The 17,152-nt window shown below is 30.9% G+C and overlaps 4 protein-coding genes across 4 annotated transcripts; 1 reads left to right on the top strand and 3 right to left on the bottom strand.

Annotated features, from left to right (window-relative positions):
• Positions 1-1,848: 1,848 nt before the first annotated feature.
• PGO_102390 (hypothetical protein, conserved) lies at positions 1,849-2,295 on the bottom strand (the record flags this gene model as incomplete). The annotated part of the gene is made up of 1 exon (XM_028688269.1): positions 1,849-2,295. One exon carries the CDS (start codon positions 2,293-2,295, stop codon positions 1,849-1,851), a length of 447 nt encoding a protein of 148 aa, XP_028544070.1.
• A 2,111-nt stretch (positions 2,296-4,406) lies between these two features.
• PGO_102380 (subtilisin-like protease 1) lies at positions 4,407-6,290 on the bottom strand (the record flags this gene model as incomplete). The annotated part of the gene is made up of 1 exon (XM_028688268.1): positions 4,407-6,290. One exon carries the CDS (start codon positions 6,288-6,290, stop codon positions 4,407-4,409), a length of 1,884 nt encoding a protein of 627 aa, XP_028544069.1.
• Positions 6,291-11,936: 5,646 nt separating this feature from the next.
• Positions 11,937-14,174, top strand: PGO_102370 (cell differentiation protein rcd1; the record flags this gene model as incomplete). Its single annotated transcript, XM_028688267.1, has 1 exon — positions 11,937-14,174. The coding sequence occupies one exon, from the start codon at positions 11,937-11,939 to the stop codon at positions 14,172-14,174; it is 2,238 nt and encodes a 745-aa protein (XP_028544068.1).
• A 1,409-nt stretch (positions 14,175-15,583) lies between these two features.
• PGO_102360 (hypothetical protein, conserved) lies at positions 15,584-17,152 on the bottom strand (the record flags this gene model as incomplete). Its single annotated transcript, XM_028688266.1, has 1 exon — positions 15,584-17,152. The coding sequence occupies one exon, from the start codon at positions 17,150-17,152 to the stop codon at positions 15,584-15,586; it is 1,569 nt and encodes a 522-aa protein (XP_028544067.1).

Below are 17,152 nucleotides of genomic sequence, written 5' to 3'. Positions count from 1 at the left end.
ATATACCTATGTAATGTCAGTGTTGAAATAATTTACAAGCATTTTTTAGTTATAGAAACAATCTTTACTGACAGAATTTCTGATGTTACATTTTACAACTCAAGATATGACATTACAACAGAGTTATTGTTCTCCCTCGTGGGACATATGCACTATTCTGGCTAGCTTTTTTTTTTTTTTTTATATGTCCAGAAAAATGCTGAAAAAAAAAAAAAAAAAACTCAACAGCTAGCCAATAGCTAGCCAGTTACTAACGAATTATCAATGAATCGTCAACTAATCAAAGATTAGTAAGTAATCAGAAGAGCGCAAAAACGATGCATACATCATTAATTTTCCTATTCCGAGGAGAAGCCCACTTATCAGCTCTACTCCAACATAAACATATTAGTCCATTCAATTGTTTAATTATATCATTCATCTGTTATAATATTTTTATCAAAGGTGTATGCTTTATAGGTAAAAGGGTGAATAAGCATGTTGAAGGTAACAAATTTGCGGACTCATCATATTTTTTAACGTGTTACACATAATCAGATGAACAACAGTGGTGTTGTCTTTAGGTCTGTTTTTTTTTTTTTTTTTTTTTTTTTTTTTTATATTTGAGCATATATATATGAATCTAAAAAATTTCGCAAATTTTCATGCAAATGAACAGCTAATTATGCTAACTTTAAGGGGAAAATAAATTCAGCAGTTTGGTTGTGTATCCCATTTGGCCCTTTTGATGGTGTGCATATATTATTGATTTATAGATCACTGTTATTTTCGTAAATACAGCTAAAATGTGTAAAAATAAATAAGCAAATGTAAAGATAAATATAGATATGCAGGAGTATATATTCATATATGTGCAGCATTAGAAGCATTAGAAGCATTAGCAGCATTAGCAGCACTCTTACGAAGAAGAAATTTCACCCCATTGCTACTCCAAAAATTCACTAAAAAATAAAGGACATAAAAAAAGACTCAAGTTTGTTAAACTGGCATGGATAATCATTGTAACGATTATTCTACATACAGTTCTCCCACAGAGAAATAAAAATGTGCGCAAATTTTTATGCTTATATGAATGAAGATATGTTTCATTTTAAAAAAAAAAAAAAAAAAAAAAAAAAAGGAATAAAAAATTGATCAATTACGATTTATTTTGTGGAAATAAATTGAAGAGGGGGAGGGGTGTAATAAATAATGTCCCTCCTTTTGAGAAACTTAAAGAGGTAGACACGGATACACGCACGAATAAGCACAAGCATACATATAAAACGTCATAACTGTAAAGTACCGTTTTGAAGAAGATGATTAGATAAACATGAGTGAGTGCATCATGGACGACTGCATCACAGACGTGTACAAGTAAGAATCCACCTATCCTTATGCACATATGTGTGTGCTCCTTGTGCTTCTAGAAGGTTCTGGAAGAACGGAACAAAAATATTCGTACCATGGAATTGACATGTATATTCTACAGTTGAATAAGTGAGTCTCATTCGATCAAATATTTCCTCTTTGTGGCTGTGTTCATTTGGTGTTACTCATTCAGATTATGCTTTCTCGGGTATAAACTTTAAATGTTACAGGAACTGGTTGTTTATGTCATCTATGTAATGTTTTTCCATCCCTTGGAAACGCTTACATGCACAAAAACAATCAATCAAACAATCAATCAAACAATCAATCAAACAATCAATCAAACAATCAATCAAACAATCAATCAAACAATCAATCAAACAATCAATCAAACAAACAAACAAACAAATAAATATCGTGCATATTCATGCGGTTGTGTGTTAACATCTTACTTTTTGCTATCCCCCTCCTCCCTACGACCACCATCTACTATCGCTTCTACTGTATCCCTGCACTCTGGTTGAACTCAACACATATGTCATTATTTATAAGGATTCCAAAAAACCTTTGCAAATGTTGAATATTCACATTTTCATTAATTGTGAAGATAACCATTTTTAGATGCTTCAAATAAGTGTACTCTCCACATTCTTTAACAATTTTAGATAGTTCCTTATCTTCAAAAAAATTTTGAAACAGTTCTTTTATGTCATAGATCTTTGAAGTCATGAGTAGACTATGTGAAGGCAGTTTCTCATGACTCATCTCATTTTTAATTATTTTCAACAACAGTTGGTTATTGCATCCGTTGTGATTTTTTTCTCCCCTTTCCAATTTAATCTGTCCATTGGGAAGTAAATTTGTTGTGGTTAAATTAAATCCTTGAAGAGTCATGAAAAGAAAGGATGCCAATATTACAAAAATGTTGCAGAGGAGGGTGTTCATGCTAAAGGTAAGAGGTCGGCTACTGTGTGTTTGCAATTGATGCGAAGGGGTGGGAAAGTAAGAAGTGTGTACCTACATTTATCCTTTGAAATTGTTTTATTGTCTGCTCGTTCTTGCGGTAGTTTTTTCGGTAATTTTTTCGGCAGTTTTTTCGGTCGTTTTTGCGGCAGTTTTTTCGATCGATTTTTGATCTCTTTTTCGATCGTTTTTTCTATCGTCTTTCTTCCCGTTTTTTTCGATCGTTTTTTTTTTTTTTTTTTTGTATCTTTATTTTTCCTTTTTGTAATTTTTGCAAAACGTTTTATCCTAATTTGGTTTATGTCACAGTTGGCAAAGTTATCGCACGGATGTCTTTTCTTCAGGGATGGTGATTATGTTATAGCGCTTTTGCTGAATGCACATTTGGTTAAAAAAAAAAAAAAAAAGAAAAAAAAAAAAAAAAAAAAAAAAAAAAAAAAAAAAAAAAAAAAAAAAAAAAAAAAAAAAAAAAAAAAAAAAAAAAAAAAAAAAAAAAAAAAAAAAAAAAAAAAAAAAAAAAAAAAAAAAAAGAAAAGAAAAAAAAGAAAAAAAAAAAAAAAAAAAAAGTGCACATGGGAATTTACACATGTATACATTTGTATATATGTGCATTTACATTTGCGCTTAATTTACCTCTATATTTGCGCTTAATTTACCTCTATATTTGCGCTTAATTTACCTCTATATTTGCGCTTAATTTACTTTTATATTTGCACTTGTGTTCATACTGCATACTCACGACGCTACTAAAAATTGCCCCCATGACAAAAGGGAGCACGTCATTATAGTTTGTCACCATACACGTTTCACTTATGGACTTTCCCATTAATTTTAAAAATGTACACAAAAGAAAAAATTCTCAATTCAATCAAAGCTGTACTTTTCATTTATGCACTGACATTTTACAATTTTTTTCTGCTTCAAAAAAAAAAAAAAAAAAAAAAAAAAAAAATGCAAGTCTATCCACTTTCATATTCCCCTTTTTACACATACAGAAATTTATATGATTTAAAGTGATGTACCTCACTGAGAGAACAGAAATTAATATTTTTTCTAAAGAATTTTTTTCATGACAGACAGTGTTGGACATTCGTTAAGATCACGATCTTACCACGAATAATAAGATCACAAAAGTAAAATGGCAAAAAGTTGTGAAATATAAGTACACACTCTCGAATTTCTTGAGAAAGATGTAAAACGCTGAATGTGTTGGAATGATCTCTCATTCATGAGGACAATGGGAGAGTAGCGTTTGAGAAAAGTAGCACTTGTACATATGTATATATGCACACATGCACATATGCACACATGTGTTTGTGATACGTGACGCGTGCTTATCCTACATTCCGAAAATATCACTTTTTTCAGAAATTAGTTAACAAACCTTATCAGTTTTTCCATGAACTTGTTTCAGGAAAAAAGAAAAAAAAAAAGGAAAAAAGGAAAAATGCAAAAGAGTGAAAAAGCAAAAGAGTGGAAAAGCAAAAGAGTGAAAAAGCAAAAGAGTGAAAAGGCAAAAGAGTGAAAAAGTAAAAGGGTAAAAAAGTTAATAACAGGCCAGCGAGTAAAGACCAAAAAATCGCCATTAATTATAGATTACCCTGTCCGTATACAACATTTACGCAAAATTGTGCACCTTGAGAAAAATATTGCATAAGGTAGATTAGACGAATGTGCACAAAATCTTTTAAAGAGAAGAAAAAAAAAAAAAAAAAAAAAAGCACACGCATAGATATAGACATAGACATACATAAGCATAGACGAAGATGCAGATGCACACAAGACTTGTACACTTGTATGATTACTTCATCGAAGCCTGAAAAAATACACAAATGTCTGAATTTAACGAAGGGGAGAGAGAGAGAAACACTGTAAAACATATGTTTTCATCCCCATTTGGCCTGATTTTTTTTTTTTTTTTTTTTTTTTTTTTTTTTTATTCGTCAAACTTTGCAAAATGTTTACTTCATACCTAATTGAAAGTCATGATAAGTATAACCCGTTATAACTATTCGTGTCAATGGGTAAAAAGAATCAAAATTTGTATTCATATTCTCGAATTGGCAATTCGCATAATTTAGTATTTTTCCCTCTCATCTCGTGTGCTTCCACCTGAACCACGATTGTTTCTTGATGTAGGGAGAAGACTTAGAATCGATAGCTAGCTTAACTGCCTTCATTATGTCAACGTAACCTCCCCATGCAACTTTTGTAGTAACAGATGAAAGCTTGACTATGGCTTTTTTTAATATTTCTATGATTTGCTTATAAGTAAGATTCGGGTTGATTGAACGAATGATAGAAGCAATTGCAGCTACATGAGGAGATGCCATAGAAGTACCGTTCAATTTTCTATAACTGTTCAAAGGTGTGGTAGAATATATATTAGTACCAGGTGCGGCAATCTGACAATAAATATTACTATAAAAAGAATTAATAGATAAGGAATAATTGTTACCCACGTCTTTTTTTAAATTTGCAACAGCTATAACATTATCGTGTGTTTTAGATAACATTGGAGGATATCTGGAATTAACGGATAGATCACATTTGGTAATATCAGGTTTCGCATATTTACTATGAGAACAATTACTAGCTGAAGCGAAAAATAAAATTCCTAAGGATCTTAAATATTCAACAGATGCATTAAAAATACTACTATATTCATCAAATGAAAAACTACCATTAATCATATGTGCTTTTCTGCTTATACAATAATCAATACATTTAAACATATCTCCTAATCTTCCTAATTTATGTTGATCTAAAGCTTTACATATGATTAATTTAGAATTTGTATCTACCCCAACTATACCTATATCATTATTTCCTATGGCTGAAATGATTCCAGATACATGTGTACCATGATAATTGTCATCCATGGGATCACCACTATTATTTACAAAATTTGCTCCATATATATCATCAATGATTCCATTATTGTCATCATCTACACCATCTCTACCATGTAATTCTTTTAAATTTACATCTATGTTATTTTTTAAATCTGGATGATTGTAATCTATTCCACTATCAATTACACAGATTTTTGTTTCACTAACTCTGTTCAGGTTTATTAAATCTTGTGTTTCATCTAATCTGGCCAAGTCTAGTCCCCATTGCAAATTTCTATATTCGTCGTTAAATTTGTAATTTGAAGACTTATTTTTTCTACTAAGGTATGAACCCATTTGTGCAGAAGAATCTGGAGATACATCGTCATAGTCCTCATCGCTATCTTTCTCAGTATAATCTTGTTCATACTGGTTTTCCTTCATTTCCTTCATTTCCAGCATATTATTGTGAAGTTCTTTCAAATCTATGCTGTTCGCACCTCTTTTCACTGCATCTCTGATAGCTGAGACGCTGATATCGTCAGCTCCCACCAATTTATCAGATTCTATTAGAGCCCCTTTATTTTCCAGCGTCTTAATGTATTCCTCTAATTCCTCATCTGTCGTATCAGTATTTAATTCGATTATTACCGATTTTATATTTTTCAAATTAGACAATGTTCCTTTGCTTTGGATAAAACTTAGTACATCTTCTTGAAGTAAAGATTCTTCAAAAAATGAAGGACTTGTTTTATGATTCTCGCTAACTAATAAACGCAGAGATTTTTTCTTGTTCTTTGTTAATTCTTTTTCTTCTACTAGGTGACCATGTTTTCTTAAATTCGGATTTACTTTTTCCTTTTCTTCATTTTGGTCCATAAGTTTATCTAGTTCTTCTTTAGGGGCATCTTTATCAGGGTTATATGCATTAGCATCTGCATCTATATCTGAAACACCAATGTTTGTATTTTCTAAAATTGTCTCTACCTTTTCTAGGAACCGCAATTCGTTTATAATTTTGTGTACATCATCTTGTGGGTTTTTCTCCCCATTTAACAAATTGTCATTTCCGGAAGTTCCTTTCAGCAGAAACTGGATAATGCAGTGGTACAAAAACAGTTTCGCTCCAGATGATAGAATCATTTCGTAAATGTATACGTGTGAAGGGGGGGAAAAAAAAAAAAAAAAAAAAAAAAAAAAAAATATGAACAAGCAAGATTATTCTAATGTCTTTCCTTGATTTCGGTACAAAAATGTTATGAACGTTCAGGCAAAAAGTTAATATTTGTTCAAATGGGGGAAAAAACCCAGTTAGTGAAGCCTCTTTATTCAAAGCTAAATTGTATTAAGTGGTCCAAAAAGTAAAAAATAAAAAAAAAACTTCAATGAAGGTAATTTATTAAAAGAAAGAATGAAAGAATGAATGAAAAATTGTGCTGAACAAAATGACACGACGCAAAGCGAGGCAGAAATGAGTGTAAATACACTTCGTTCTACACACAAGGTACGAGCAGTAATTCCCACGATTTATGAATTCGGGAAGTGGGCCTTCAAAAATGCATAATTATTACTAAAAAATGGAAGTTTCTTTTTTCCTTGCTTTGTTCAGCTTTGCACTTAGCTTTTCTTCAGTTTGATTTGTTTTTTTATTGAAAATTTAAAAAAAGGTGTTAAATGGATAAATGCACACAGAAAAAATGACATAAAAACACACGAAAAAACATATGGGAGTGGCCAAGTGGACCAAACGTGGTTAAAATCATATATAGGATAAACAAAACGGATCAGAAATGAACATGTATGCACTAAAAAATGGGAATCGAAAAAATTTTACATGCTTTGAGTCTTTTTGGTGGGTGTGTGGGGGTAAGAAGTATTCCACTTATTATATAAACAAACATGCAAATATTTATCAAGAGGAATATCTAACCCAACGTGTGAAAAATATAAAGTTGCTATGTGTAGAACCTCTTCTCTTATATGTGTGTAAGGATAAACAAATAAACGAGACTAATGTGTAGATAAATTGACACGAAATACATCGTGTGCTTAAATTCTCACCTCTAATTTTGTGTTTAGAGTAGAATCATCGAAAATAAATAAAAAAAAAAAAGTAGAAAGAAAAAAAGACAAGAATTTTTGATGTTTTACGGTTCTTCAGTTTCGTAACTTCTAAGTTTTTTTTTTTTTTTTTTTTCTTCTTTTTAAAAGAATATATATTTCTATTAAAAATGAGTGTCCTATTAAAAATTAAGTTCTATTAAACAGTAGGTAAAGATCAATGCCAATTATGGTTGAAATGTATATGCATCTATAAGACTTTTTTTTTTTTTTTTTTTTCGTTTCTTTTTTCTTTATCTGGAAAAAGGTTATGTCTAAGTTGGTTTATGTGTGAACAATTGATTTTTGAGTCACTCTAAATGGTTTGGCAGTAGTTAGAAGTTATTAAAAATTAATTCAATAAAATGAAATCAAATGAAAAGAAATCAAATTTAAAGAAATTAATCGAAAAGAAGTTAATTAAAAATAAATTAATTGAAAATAAATTAATTGAAAATAAATTAATTGAAAATAAATTAATTGAAAATAAATTAATTGAAAATAAATTAAGTAAAAATAAATTAATTAAAAATAAATTAATTAAAAATAAATTAAATAAAAATAAATTAAATAAAAATAAATTAATTAAACAGAAAATAGTTTTTTTTTTTTTCTTTTTCAATCAAATTAGATGTTGATTTACCAAAATTTGAAACAGTTATTAAAATAATTTTCCATAAACAAAATTTTAAAAGTTTAGACACTTTTCATTTTATTACACATCTTATTAACGCATAGAACATTGCATCTATTTTTTTTTTTTTTTTTTTTTTTTTAATTCTCAAAATTGCTTCTTAAAAGATGAGTGCATTTTAGCTTGTGCATAAATATCTAGACACCACATAAAATAACAATTTCTGAAAAAAAAAAAAAAAAAAAAGAGGTTGCATAAGACAGTTTAACGTCCATAATTTGGTACTGGAGCCCTAGCGTCGACGATTTACATTCTAATGAAATGAGCAAAGCTGGCAAGCGCATGCACTTTTGGGATTTTTTTTTTTTTTTTTTCTCCTCTGAAAATTTCCTAATTCCACTTTTCCATTTTAAGGAGATTTAATTTATTTTGCACAAAATATAAAGCGTGTGTCACAGTGGAGGTGCAATTTTCCACAAAAAAAAAAAAAACGGAGAATTTTTTTTTTTTTTACCAATTTCAACATTTTTTAACGCAAAAGGAAAATAGGAAATTCACTCACAAAATTTTACGCATTTTTGAACCTCTCCCTTTTTTCATTTCGGTTCGCTCAAATTTCGTAAAAAAATTGTTTTGTCTCTCCGTTATGTAATGTGTAAGCAGGGAGGCAAATTGCACTGCAAGAAAACTTTCTCACCAAGTAGCAAAAAAAAAAAAAATCGTAACCTTTAAAAAAATCGTAACCTTTAAAAAAATCGTAACCTTTAAAAAATCGTAACCTTTAAAAAAATCGTAACCTTTTAAAAAAAAAAAAATAATAAGTAAATTGCTTGAGTGAACGTTTCTCCTTTTCGGTGTACTTTTCAAATATTAAGACATGTTTTAATTTTAAATGAACTCCTTTCCATGTTTCACAATTTTTCCCGAATGAAAAATCATTTCATTGAAAGGGGATTAAGAATTTTAAAAGTGTAACACGCTAACTAAAACTTCCTAAGTGATAAAATGTAACAGCAGCGCGTGTGAAGGAAGCGAGTAACGTTATTTTATTCTCCACATAAACCACCCTCTTTTTCATTTTTCATTTTTCATTTTTCATTTTTCTTTCTTTTTTTTTTTTTCTTTGTTCACATAGTATAGAGTGCCAATTTAAAATCCTAATGTTAGCAAAAAAAAAAAAAAAAAAAAAAAATTTAGTATAAGAACGATGGTGCTATAATGTTTTCCCCATTTTTGTCTGTTTATGTATTTATCTTTGGTGTTGTCTCCTGTTTATGTTCATTGCCAAGGTTGCGACATTGCAATTTTGAATGAAGCAACAAAGGGATCTCCGAAATTATGTGTAAAAAAGGCGTGAAAAAATTGTCAAATAGGTGAAAACAAAATTAGAAAAAAAATCGAAAAGGTGAAAACAAAATTAGAAAAAAAATCGAAAAGGTGAAAACAAAATTAGAAAAAAATTTCGAACAGGTGAAAATATGAACAGAACAGTTTTTGCACACTTTTAAGTTGCACCCCAATATGGGAGGGAACATATTTTCGTTTATAAAAATTTGGGAAAAAAAGAAAACAAAACTGGGGTGACCCAAAAGCTGTACTCCATTGAAATTATGGCCTTTCTCTTTTTAACCAAATGGAAAAGAAAATTGAAAAATGAGTGAATAATACTATTAATTCTATTTCCTTTTCGTTAATATTGTATAATATTATTTGGTTCCTCTAATGTGGATAGATAAAGAGGAATTATATTTTTGTGGCAGCTTTGATTTTCCTCTTAGGGATTGACACTGTGTGTGTCAAAAAAAAAAAAAAAAAAAAAATTAACTTTCGGCCTTTTCATAGCCCTTTCAACAGACCAGATCACGCAGAAATGAAAATAGTTACTTTCCTGTACAAATTTTTACCTGTACATATTTTTACCTGTACATGTATATGAACAAATGCAATGCATGCTCGAGCGACACATCGGGTGGTGATCAGCATTTTTCCACATTGCAAAAAAAAAAAAAAAAAAAAAAAAAAAGGAAGACAAAAAAAAAAAAAAAAGGGCGTGTGAAGAAACAACATTCTTTTTTATTTTCTTCTTTTCTTTATTGTTTATTATTCACTGTGTGGTATACACTGTAGAGGTAGAGAGGTGGTGGGGTTGCGTATGGAAAATTAATGAATGGGTATGAAATGTGAAATTTTCGAGGAGACACAAAAGACGGGAAAAAACATATAAAAAGAAATGTCCTTGTCATTAATATGTGATTATTTTCAAAAATAGTAGGAATATAGGGATTCCTTCTTTTTTTTTTGTTATTTTATTTCATTCCATTTCTGGAGAAATAAGTTCATTTCTATGTTTGAACAAATATTTGGATTGAATAAAATTTTTTAACACGAAAATCGGCGTAATATATAACAAATGTATGTCACATAAGAATGTTGTAAATTTAATTCAACCTATTTTTTTTTTTTTTTTTTTTTTTCCTCAAATGGGGTACCCAAAGAAGTGGGGAGAGAGGAGAATATATATAAAACTCATGTGTAGCATTTTTTTTGTACAAGAAAGTTCATATAGGACTGAAATTGAATTCGTCTCCCTGCCACTCTGTTAGTTCTTTCACCGCTCTAATGTGTTATATATTTACATATATTTACAAATATATATATAAGTTCATGGTATGTATAAACGGTATATATTATCATATAATTCAGCAAGGGATATAAATAAAAAGGCCTGGAGCACTTTAACTCTTTTTCATAATTAAGACTTTTTCAGCACTTGGGAAAAGTCGACGTGGGGGAGTCAAAGAGAAAGATAAAGTGGACGGGAAAAGGAAAAGTGCAAACGCGCGGGTGAAAAAAAAAAAAAGGAAAAATTAAAATTAAAGGAGTAAAATACAAAAGAAAATGGAATGGAAGAAAAACACAATATACAAATGGGTACATCGGCAGGTGAATACATACAGATAGAATACTTATATCTATTTATAGATACAAATATATATATGTACAACATATATATGCAGCACAATATATATATATATATATATATATATATATATATATATAATGCTCAGGGGTATGACGGTAGAGGCATAGAAAATGCCCCCAGAGGTGAAGTGACAACGGCATAAAAATTTTTTTTCTTATGATTTCAAGAAATAGGGAAATATATATGTTCTCTCACCAAAGAAAAAAAAAAAAAAAAAAAAAAAAAAAAAAAAAAAAAAAAATATATGCATATGAAATGTGACAACATGGGGGAATGAACCAAACATCCCTAGCTCCATCTATAACAATGCTTGCAAATAATGTTACCTTTTACATTATTCGTCAAAATGCTGCCCTTATAATCTGTTCTTATAGGTTCCCCATCATCCAGCTGCTCCTCCACCCCTCCAAGCGTTCCTGTAAAAAGAACTCACATTCAAAGAGCCGCGTATGAAAAAAAAAAATATATATATAAAAAAAAAAAAAAGAATGCAAAGCAAAAAATGCAAAGCAAAAAATGCAAAGCAAAAAATGTAAAACAAAAAAGTAAAACAAATAAAAAGTAATAACAATGTAATGAAAAAAAAAAAAAAAGTAATAATAATGTAATGGAAAAAAAAAAGTAATAACAAAGTAATGAAAAAAAAAAAAAAAAAAGTAATAACAAAGTAATGAAAAAAAAAGTAATAATAATGTAAAGAAAAAAAAAAAAAATAAAATAATAAAACACATTCACTTTCTCCCATATGGAATCCCCGAATCCTGGGGAAATGTTTTTTTGTTTTTTTGCATTAGCTTCAAGGCTAATAAGTTGTTGTTGAACGATCCACTGGGTTTATCACTATTATTACTATTAAGGTTATTTTCGCCTCATTTTGTCCTCATTTTGTCCTCATTTTCTCCGTATTTTCTCCATATATTCCCCCTATTTTCCCCTTATTTTCCCCATATTTTCTCCCTATTTTCCTCTTATTTTGTACCCATTTGGCCCTACTGCTTTTTCCCGCGTGGCAAGCTCACCATCTCTTGCTTGTATTCCACATCCAGAATAGAGAATTCGAGTTTTTAAAAACATGATGAATAATGATGGTTTCCCTAATGGATACAAGATGAACAATGTTAGCAGCATAAATTCTGTCATTACCACCACCACCACTGCTATTGTTGGCCCGTCTACCATCGCTACTACTTCTCTGACACCTACTGAACCCACCACTTCTACCACTCCTACTGAACCCACCACTTTAGTCACTCCCTCCGAGGTCACCAATTCTGTCACTTCTACAGCGTCTACCACTGCTGTCGCTTCTTCAAGCGCAGTAAGCAACGGTGGTGGAAGTATAGAAAATGGAAATAATCCAGCGGGAATAAGTACTGCATATCAACATAGAACAATTGAGACTAGTGGTAATCGATCCTGTGCGAATAAAATCAACGTAAGTCGAAACAACCAAAATCAGAAGAACCCAAATATGAGCATGACAAATCAAAGTAGTGAAAACAGTAATGGAGGAGGAACCCCTCATATTAGTGGAGTAGGAATTGCATCGAACATGCTATCGCATGGAAATTCACAAAGTAGTGCAAGTAATAATAGCATAAACGGATGTCAGAATTCCCAACAAAAACAAGGGGCCAACACGCATAGCATGGTTGGAGGAGTTAATATAAACAACAGCACATTAAATATTGGTATGAAGAACAGCAACATGAATGTTAACGTGAACATGAGCATGGGGAGTAATAGAAATATGCAACATCACAATGAACATATGTCAAATGATACTATTGGAGGGAATGCTAACATAACGAATAGTAATAATAATAACAACACACGTAATTCCATTAGTGGAAGGAATATTCCACAAACGGATGATGAGGAGAAAAGAAAAGTTTATCAACTGTTATTTGACCTATGTTATTCAGAAAAGAGAGAAAGTGCATTACTTGAGTTGTCTCGAAAAAGAGAAACATATCATGATATTGCACCAGTTTTATGGAATTCATTTGGAACCATAACAACATTACTACAAGAAATTGTCTCCATATATCCCCAGTTATCTCCTCCATTATTAACAACATCATCTTCCAATCGAGTTTGTAATTCATTAGCACTTCTACAATGTGTTGCATCCCATCCAGAAACGAAACAGCACTTTTTGAATGCTCATATTCCATTATTTTTATATCCATTTTTAAATGCAGAATCTAAAAATAGACCATTTGAATATTTAAGGTTAACATCTTTGGGTGTAATTGGTGCATTAGTTAAGGTCGACAACCCAGATGTAATTAATTTTTTATTACAAACAGAAATTATTCCTTTATGTTTGCGAATAATGGAAACTGGTAGTGAGCTATCCAAAACAGTTGCAACATTTATTGTGCAGAAAATTCTAATTGATGAATTAGGGTTAAATTATATCTGTGCCACTCCTGTAAGATTTTATGCAGTGTCCACAGTACTGTCGAATATGGTTAATGCACTTGTAGAAAATCCATCTTCAAGATTGTTAAAACATATTGTTAGATGCTATTTAAGATTATCTGAAAATCCAAAAGCTTTAAAAGCACTTAGAGAATGTTTACCAGAATCTTTGAGGAATGTTCATAAAGCATTTATCCCTTGTCTAAAGGAGGATCCATATACAAAAAAATGGCTCTTGCAACTTTTATACAATATTAATTCTGAAGATGTTATGCATACTACTGCAACCCCTAGCGTTGGATCATATGCATCTAGTAACATTGGAAATGCCAATAGTGGTGCTAGCATTGCAGGTGGATTCAATAACATTAGACAAAACATGTACAATGGAGCTCCTCCCAAAACTGGCCATGCAGGGATGAATGCCTCCGCGAGTGAGAACTCTGCTGGTAACCAAATTGGTAGTGGTCACCAAGCCAACAGCAGCAGCAGTAGTGGAAACTCATTTAAGAATAAAATAAATATGAACAATATGACCAACAACCCAAATGGTAATAATAATTCTAACAAGATGAACAGCAAAGGTAGCAGTGTAAAGACTATGCCGAATGGAACTAGCAGTAGTACTCCCAAGAGAGAGACCAATATGACCCCGAGAAATAATATCAGTAGCGGGAACGGTGGTTCAAATATTAAGGGGCGAGGGGTGGTGGTCCCTAATGTTGTAAGTGCTGCAAATGATGGAAGTGCTGTAAATGATGGAAGTGCTGTAAATGATGCAAATGATGCAAATGCTGTAAATGATGCAAATGATGCAAATGCTGTAAATGCTGTAAATGCTGTAAATGCTGCAAATAATGGGACAAGTGAGAATAACAAGTGAATGTCCAATATTACCTAGAACACACGAAAGAAGCAGATATACATACATATATATCGAGAGAGAGAGTCAAATGAAAAACCTAGTGGTCTTAAGGAAAAATTCCCTTCTTCAAATGGAAGGGAAAAATCTTTGAAAGGAAAGAGAGATAATATATATATATATATATATATATATATATATATATATATTTTTTTTTTTTTTTTTTTTTTTTTTTTTGACCATGGATATATGTGCGTGCATGCAAAAGAGACCTCCTACACGTTATTATTTTTTCTCCTTTTTTTTTTTTTTTTTTTTTTAATCACTTTTAATTTTTTCGTTTTCATTGTTTCGTCTTACGTGGAATGTCCGTCTATATATTTCCCTATATGTTACCTTATTCTTATTTACCTTTTTTTTTTTTTTTTACCTTTTTTTTTTTACCTTTTTTTTTTTACTTTTTTTTTTTTATTTTTTTTTTTTTTTTTTTTTTTTTTACCTTTTTTTTTTTACCTTTTCTTTTTTACCTTTTTTTTTTTACCTATTTTTTTTTATCTATTTTTTTACTTCTTTTTTTTTTAACACCTTTTTATCGTTTCCAATTTGGTCCCCTTTTTACCCCATATAGAATATATAAATCGGGAACATCCAAAATAGAATAGAATACATAATTGATATGAACCTTGATCTGTTTTCCTTTATGCTCCTTTTTTTTTTTTTTTTTAAATTTTAACCCCTATTTTATGTCTCCCACGCATTCAAAAAAAAAAAAAAAAAGAGAAATTAATAAAATAGAGCAGAACAGAACAAAACATAGCATAACATAGGATAACAAAATAATCAAAAATGAAGCTCTATTAGATTATTATTCTACAAGATGTTGAAATGTTGTTGGGGCCAAATGTGCAAATGTTTCGGGGTGAGTAGACGGAAAAACTCCCATAAAAAAAAAAAAATAAAAAGTAATAAGAAAAATAAGAAAATGTTTGAAAAAAAAAAAAAAATAAAATAAAATAAACAGATGGTGTACCCACAGTCACATCTCTGCTCATTAAAGTGCACGATACAGAGGGGAAAAAGAGAAAAGAAAAAAAAACGGCTACCTATGTGTGGTTACAAAGTATAGCAGTGATGCACGAGAGAGAATCATGGCAGAAAAGTACAATTACAAAACATGGCAGCAAGGAATAACTACGAACCATGGAAGTAAAGCACAACTACGAACCATGGAAGTAAAGCACAACTACGAACCGTGGAAGTAAAGCACAACTACGAACCTTGGAAGTAAAGCACAACTACGAACCGTGGAAGTAAAGCACAACTACGAACCTTGGAAGTAAAGCACAACTACGAACCGTGGAAGCAAAGCAAAAACTGCAAAATATGGCAGCGAGTTGTGGACGCTAATCGCATGAACGAGGGGCCCCAGGCTAGATCTTAACTGACGTGAGAATTTCCTCCATTATGGGGTCTATTTCCTTTTTATTCAACGTGGCATCACACAATGCCAGTGCAGTTTCGATGTCAAGGACCCTGGAAACGAAGAGAATCAAGTGAAAATCAGAGCATCTGTAGATTCCATTAGTACCCCTTTCCAATTTGGTACTTGCAAAATATTCCTTTACATCATATGCAGTTGGTGAATGATATCTATTTTCTCTTGGGAAATGGAAATTTTTAAAAATGGATCGTACAACTTTTGGAGCCGATTCATTAACACGAACAATAAACCAATCAGCATCAAATTTGTTTGTTTCCTTTCCTCCTTCTAAAATGAGTGGAAGTAATTCATTTTGAAGAGGTTTTCTTAAATGTATATGTGATGAATCCGTTTGAATGGGTTCTATTAAATTAGCTTTTATTAATGCCATACCCAAATCGGATATCATAAAAGCATTCGTTACAGGTTCGTTACTCAACATAGGGTCAGGTGAAATGGTACAGGTAATAAAATTTGATATGCTATAATTTGTATAGTGTATGTTTTTTTTTAAATTATCAAGCTGAAGTCTAGCTATTTGTACAACTTCATTTGATGTCAAATATTCTTTTCTAGGTAAATGTGTAAATATCCAACCAATTCTTTCGAGACCTAATCTGTTTGCAATTAAATCAACAGTATCTAAAAAATTATCGGGGAGAAGTTTAACATTATCTTTTTCATTTATCTGAGGGGGTTCATAAATACATTCACATACAGCTCTTATTCCTAAGTTGTAATGACAATCCTCTTTATAATAACCATACATCCAACCAACTCTCTGTTCATACATACTACCATTCGTATACCAATATTGTACAAAATTTTTTACTTCTTCTACATTCATTAATTCTAGATGATCTACATGTCTATATTCCTGATGTTTCAATGTGATACTAAGAGGAATCTTAATAAATTTTCCTTTTGTTAAAAATATTGATTTGTATTCCATATTCATGGGAAGATCTGTTGTATTGTATTCTCTCATTTTTAAAAAATAATCGAACGATTTAAAATTTGATTCATTTTTTACCTCATTCTTTCCTTTCTTTTCTATTTCTTTATCTTTTTCAGAACATAAAAACTCATTCTTCTTCAGACCATTATCATTGTATTTACTTTCCTCTCCCTTTCCTAACCCTTTATTTTTGTCAATATCTATTGCGTTAAGGAAACCATCTCTCCCGACCTTATCGTTTCTTTTGTTGCTTCCGTTTGTTAGGTCTCCACTCTCCATTTGTTTTCCTCCATCTGTTTGTTTCCTCCCACAGGTCGATGGTTTCACTTCACTCTTCAAATGAAGCATAGATCCATGATTAATTTTGCATTTCTCTAAAGATGCTGAATTTTCCAGTAGGGGTATACACGCTTCGTCTTGCAAAAAAAGGTCTTGCTTTTCTATAGGGACATTTAATAGCTCTTGGATTTTCTTTTTCAAATCCTCCAACTTTTTGTTCTTATCAATTTCGATGCGATACACACCGATTTGGCACCTCAGTCTTATGATGATGCTGCTCAT

The sequence above is a fragment of the Plasmodium gonderi genome, assembly GCF_002157705.1.
Source record: "Plasmodium gonderi DNA, contig: Chr10, whole genome shotgun sequence".
NCBI lineage: Eukaryota > Apicomplexa > Aconoidasida > Haemosporida > Plasmodiidae > Plasmodium > Plasmodium gonderi.
The sequence above is the reverse complement of the archived record's forward strand: the minus strand, read 5'-3'. Positions and strand labels throughout refer to the sequence as shown.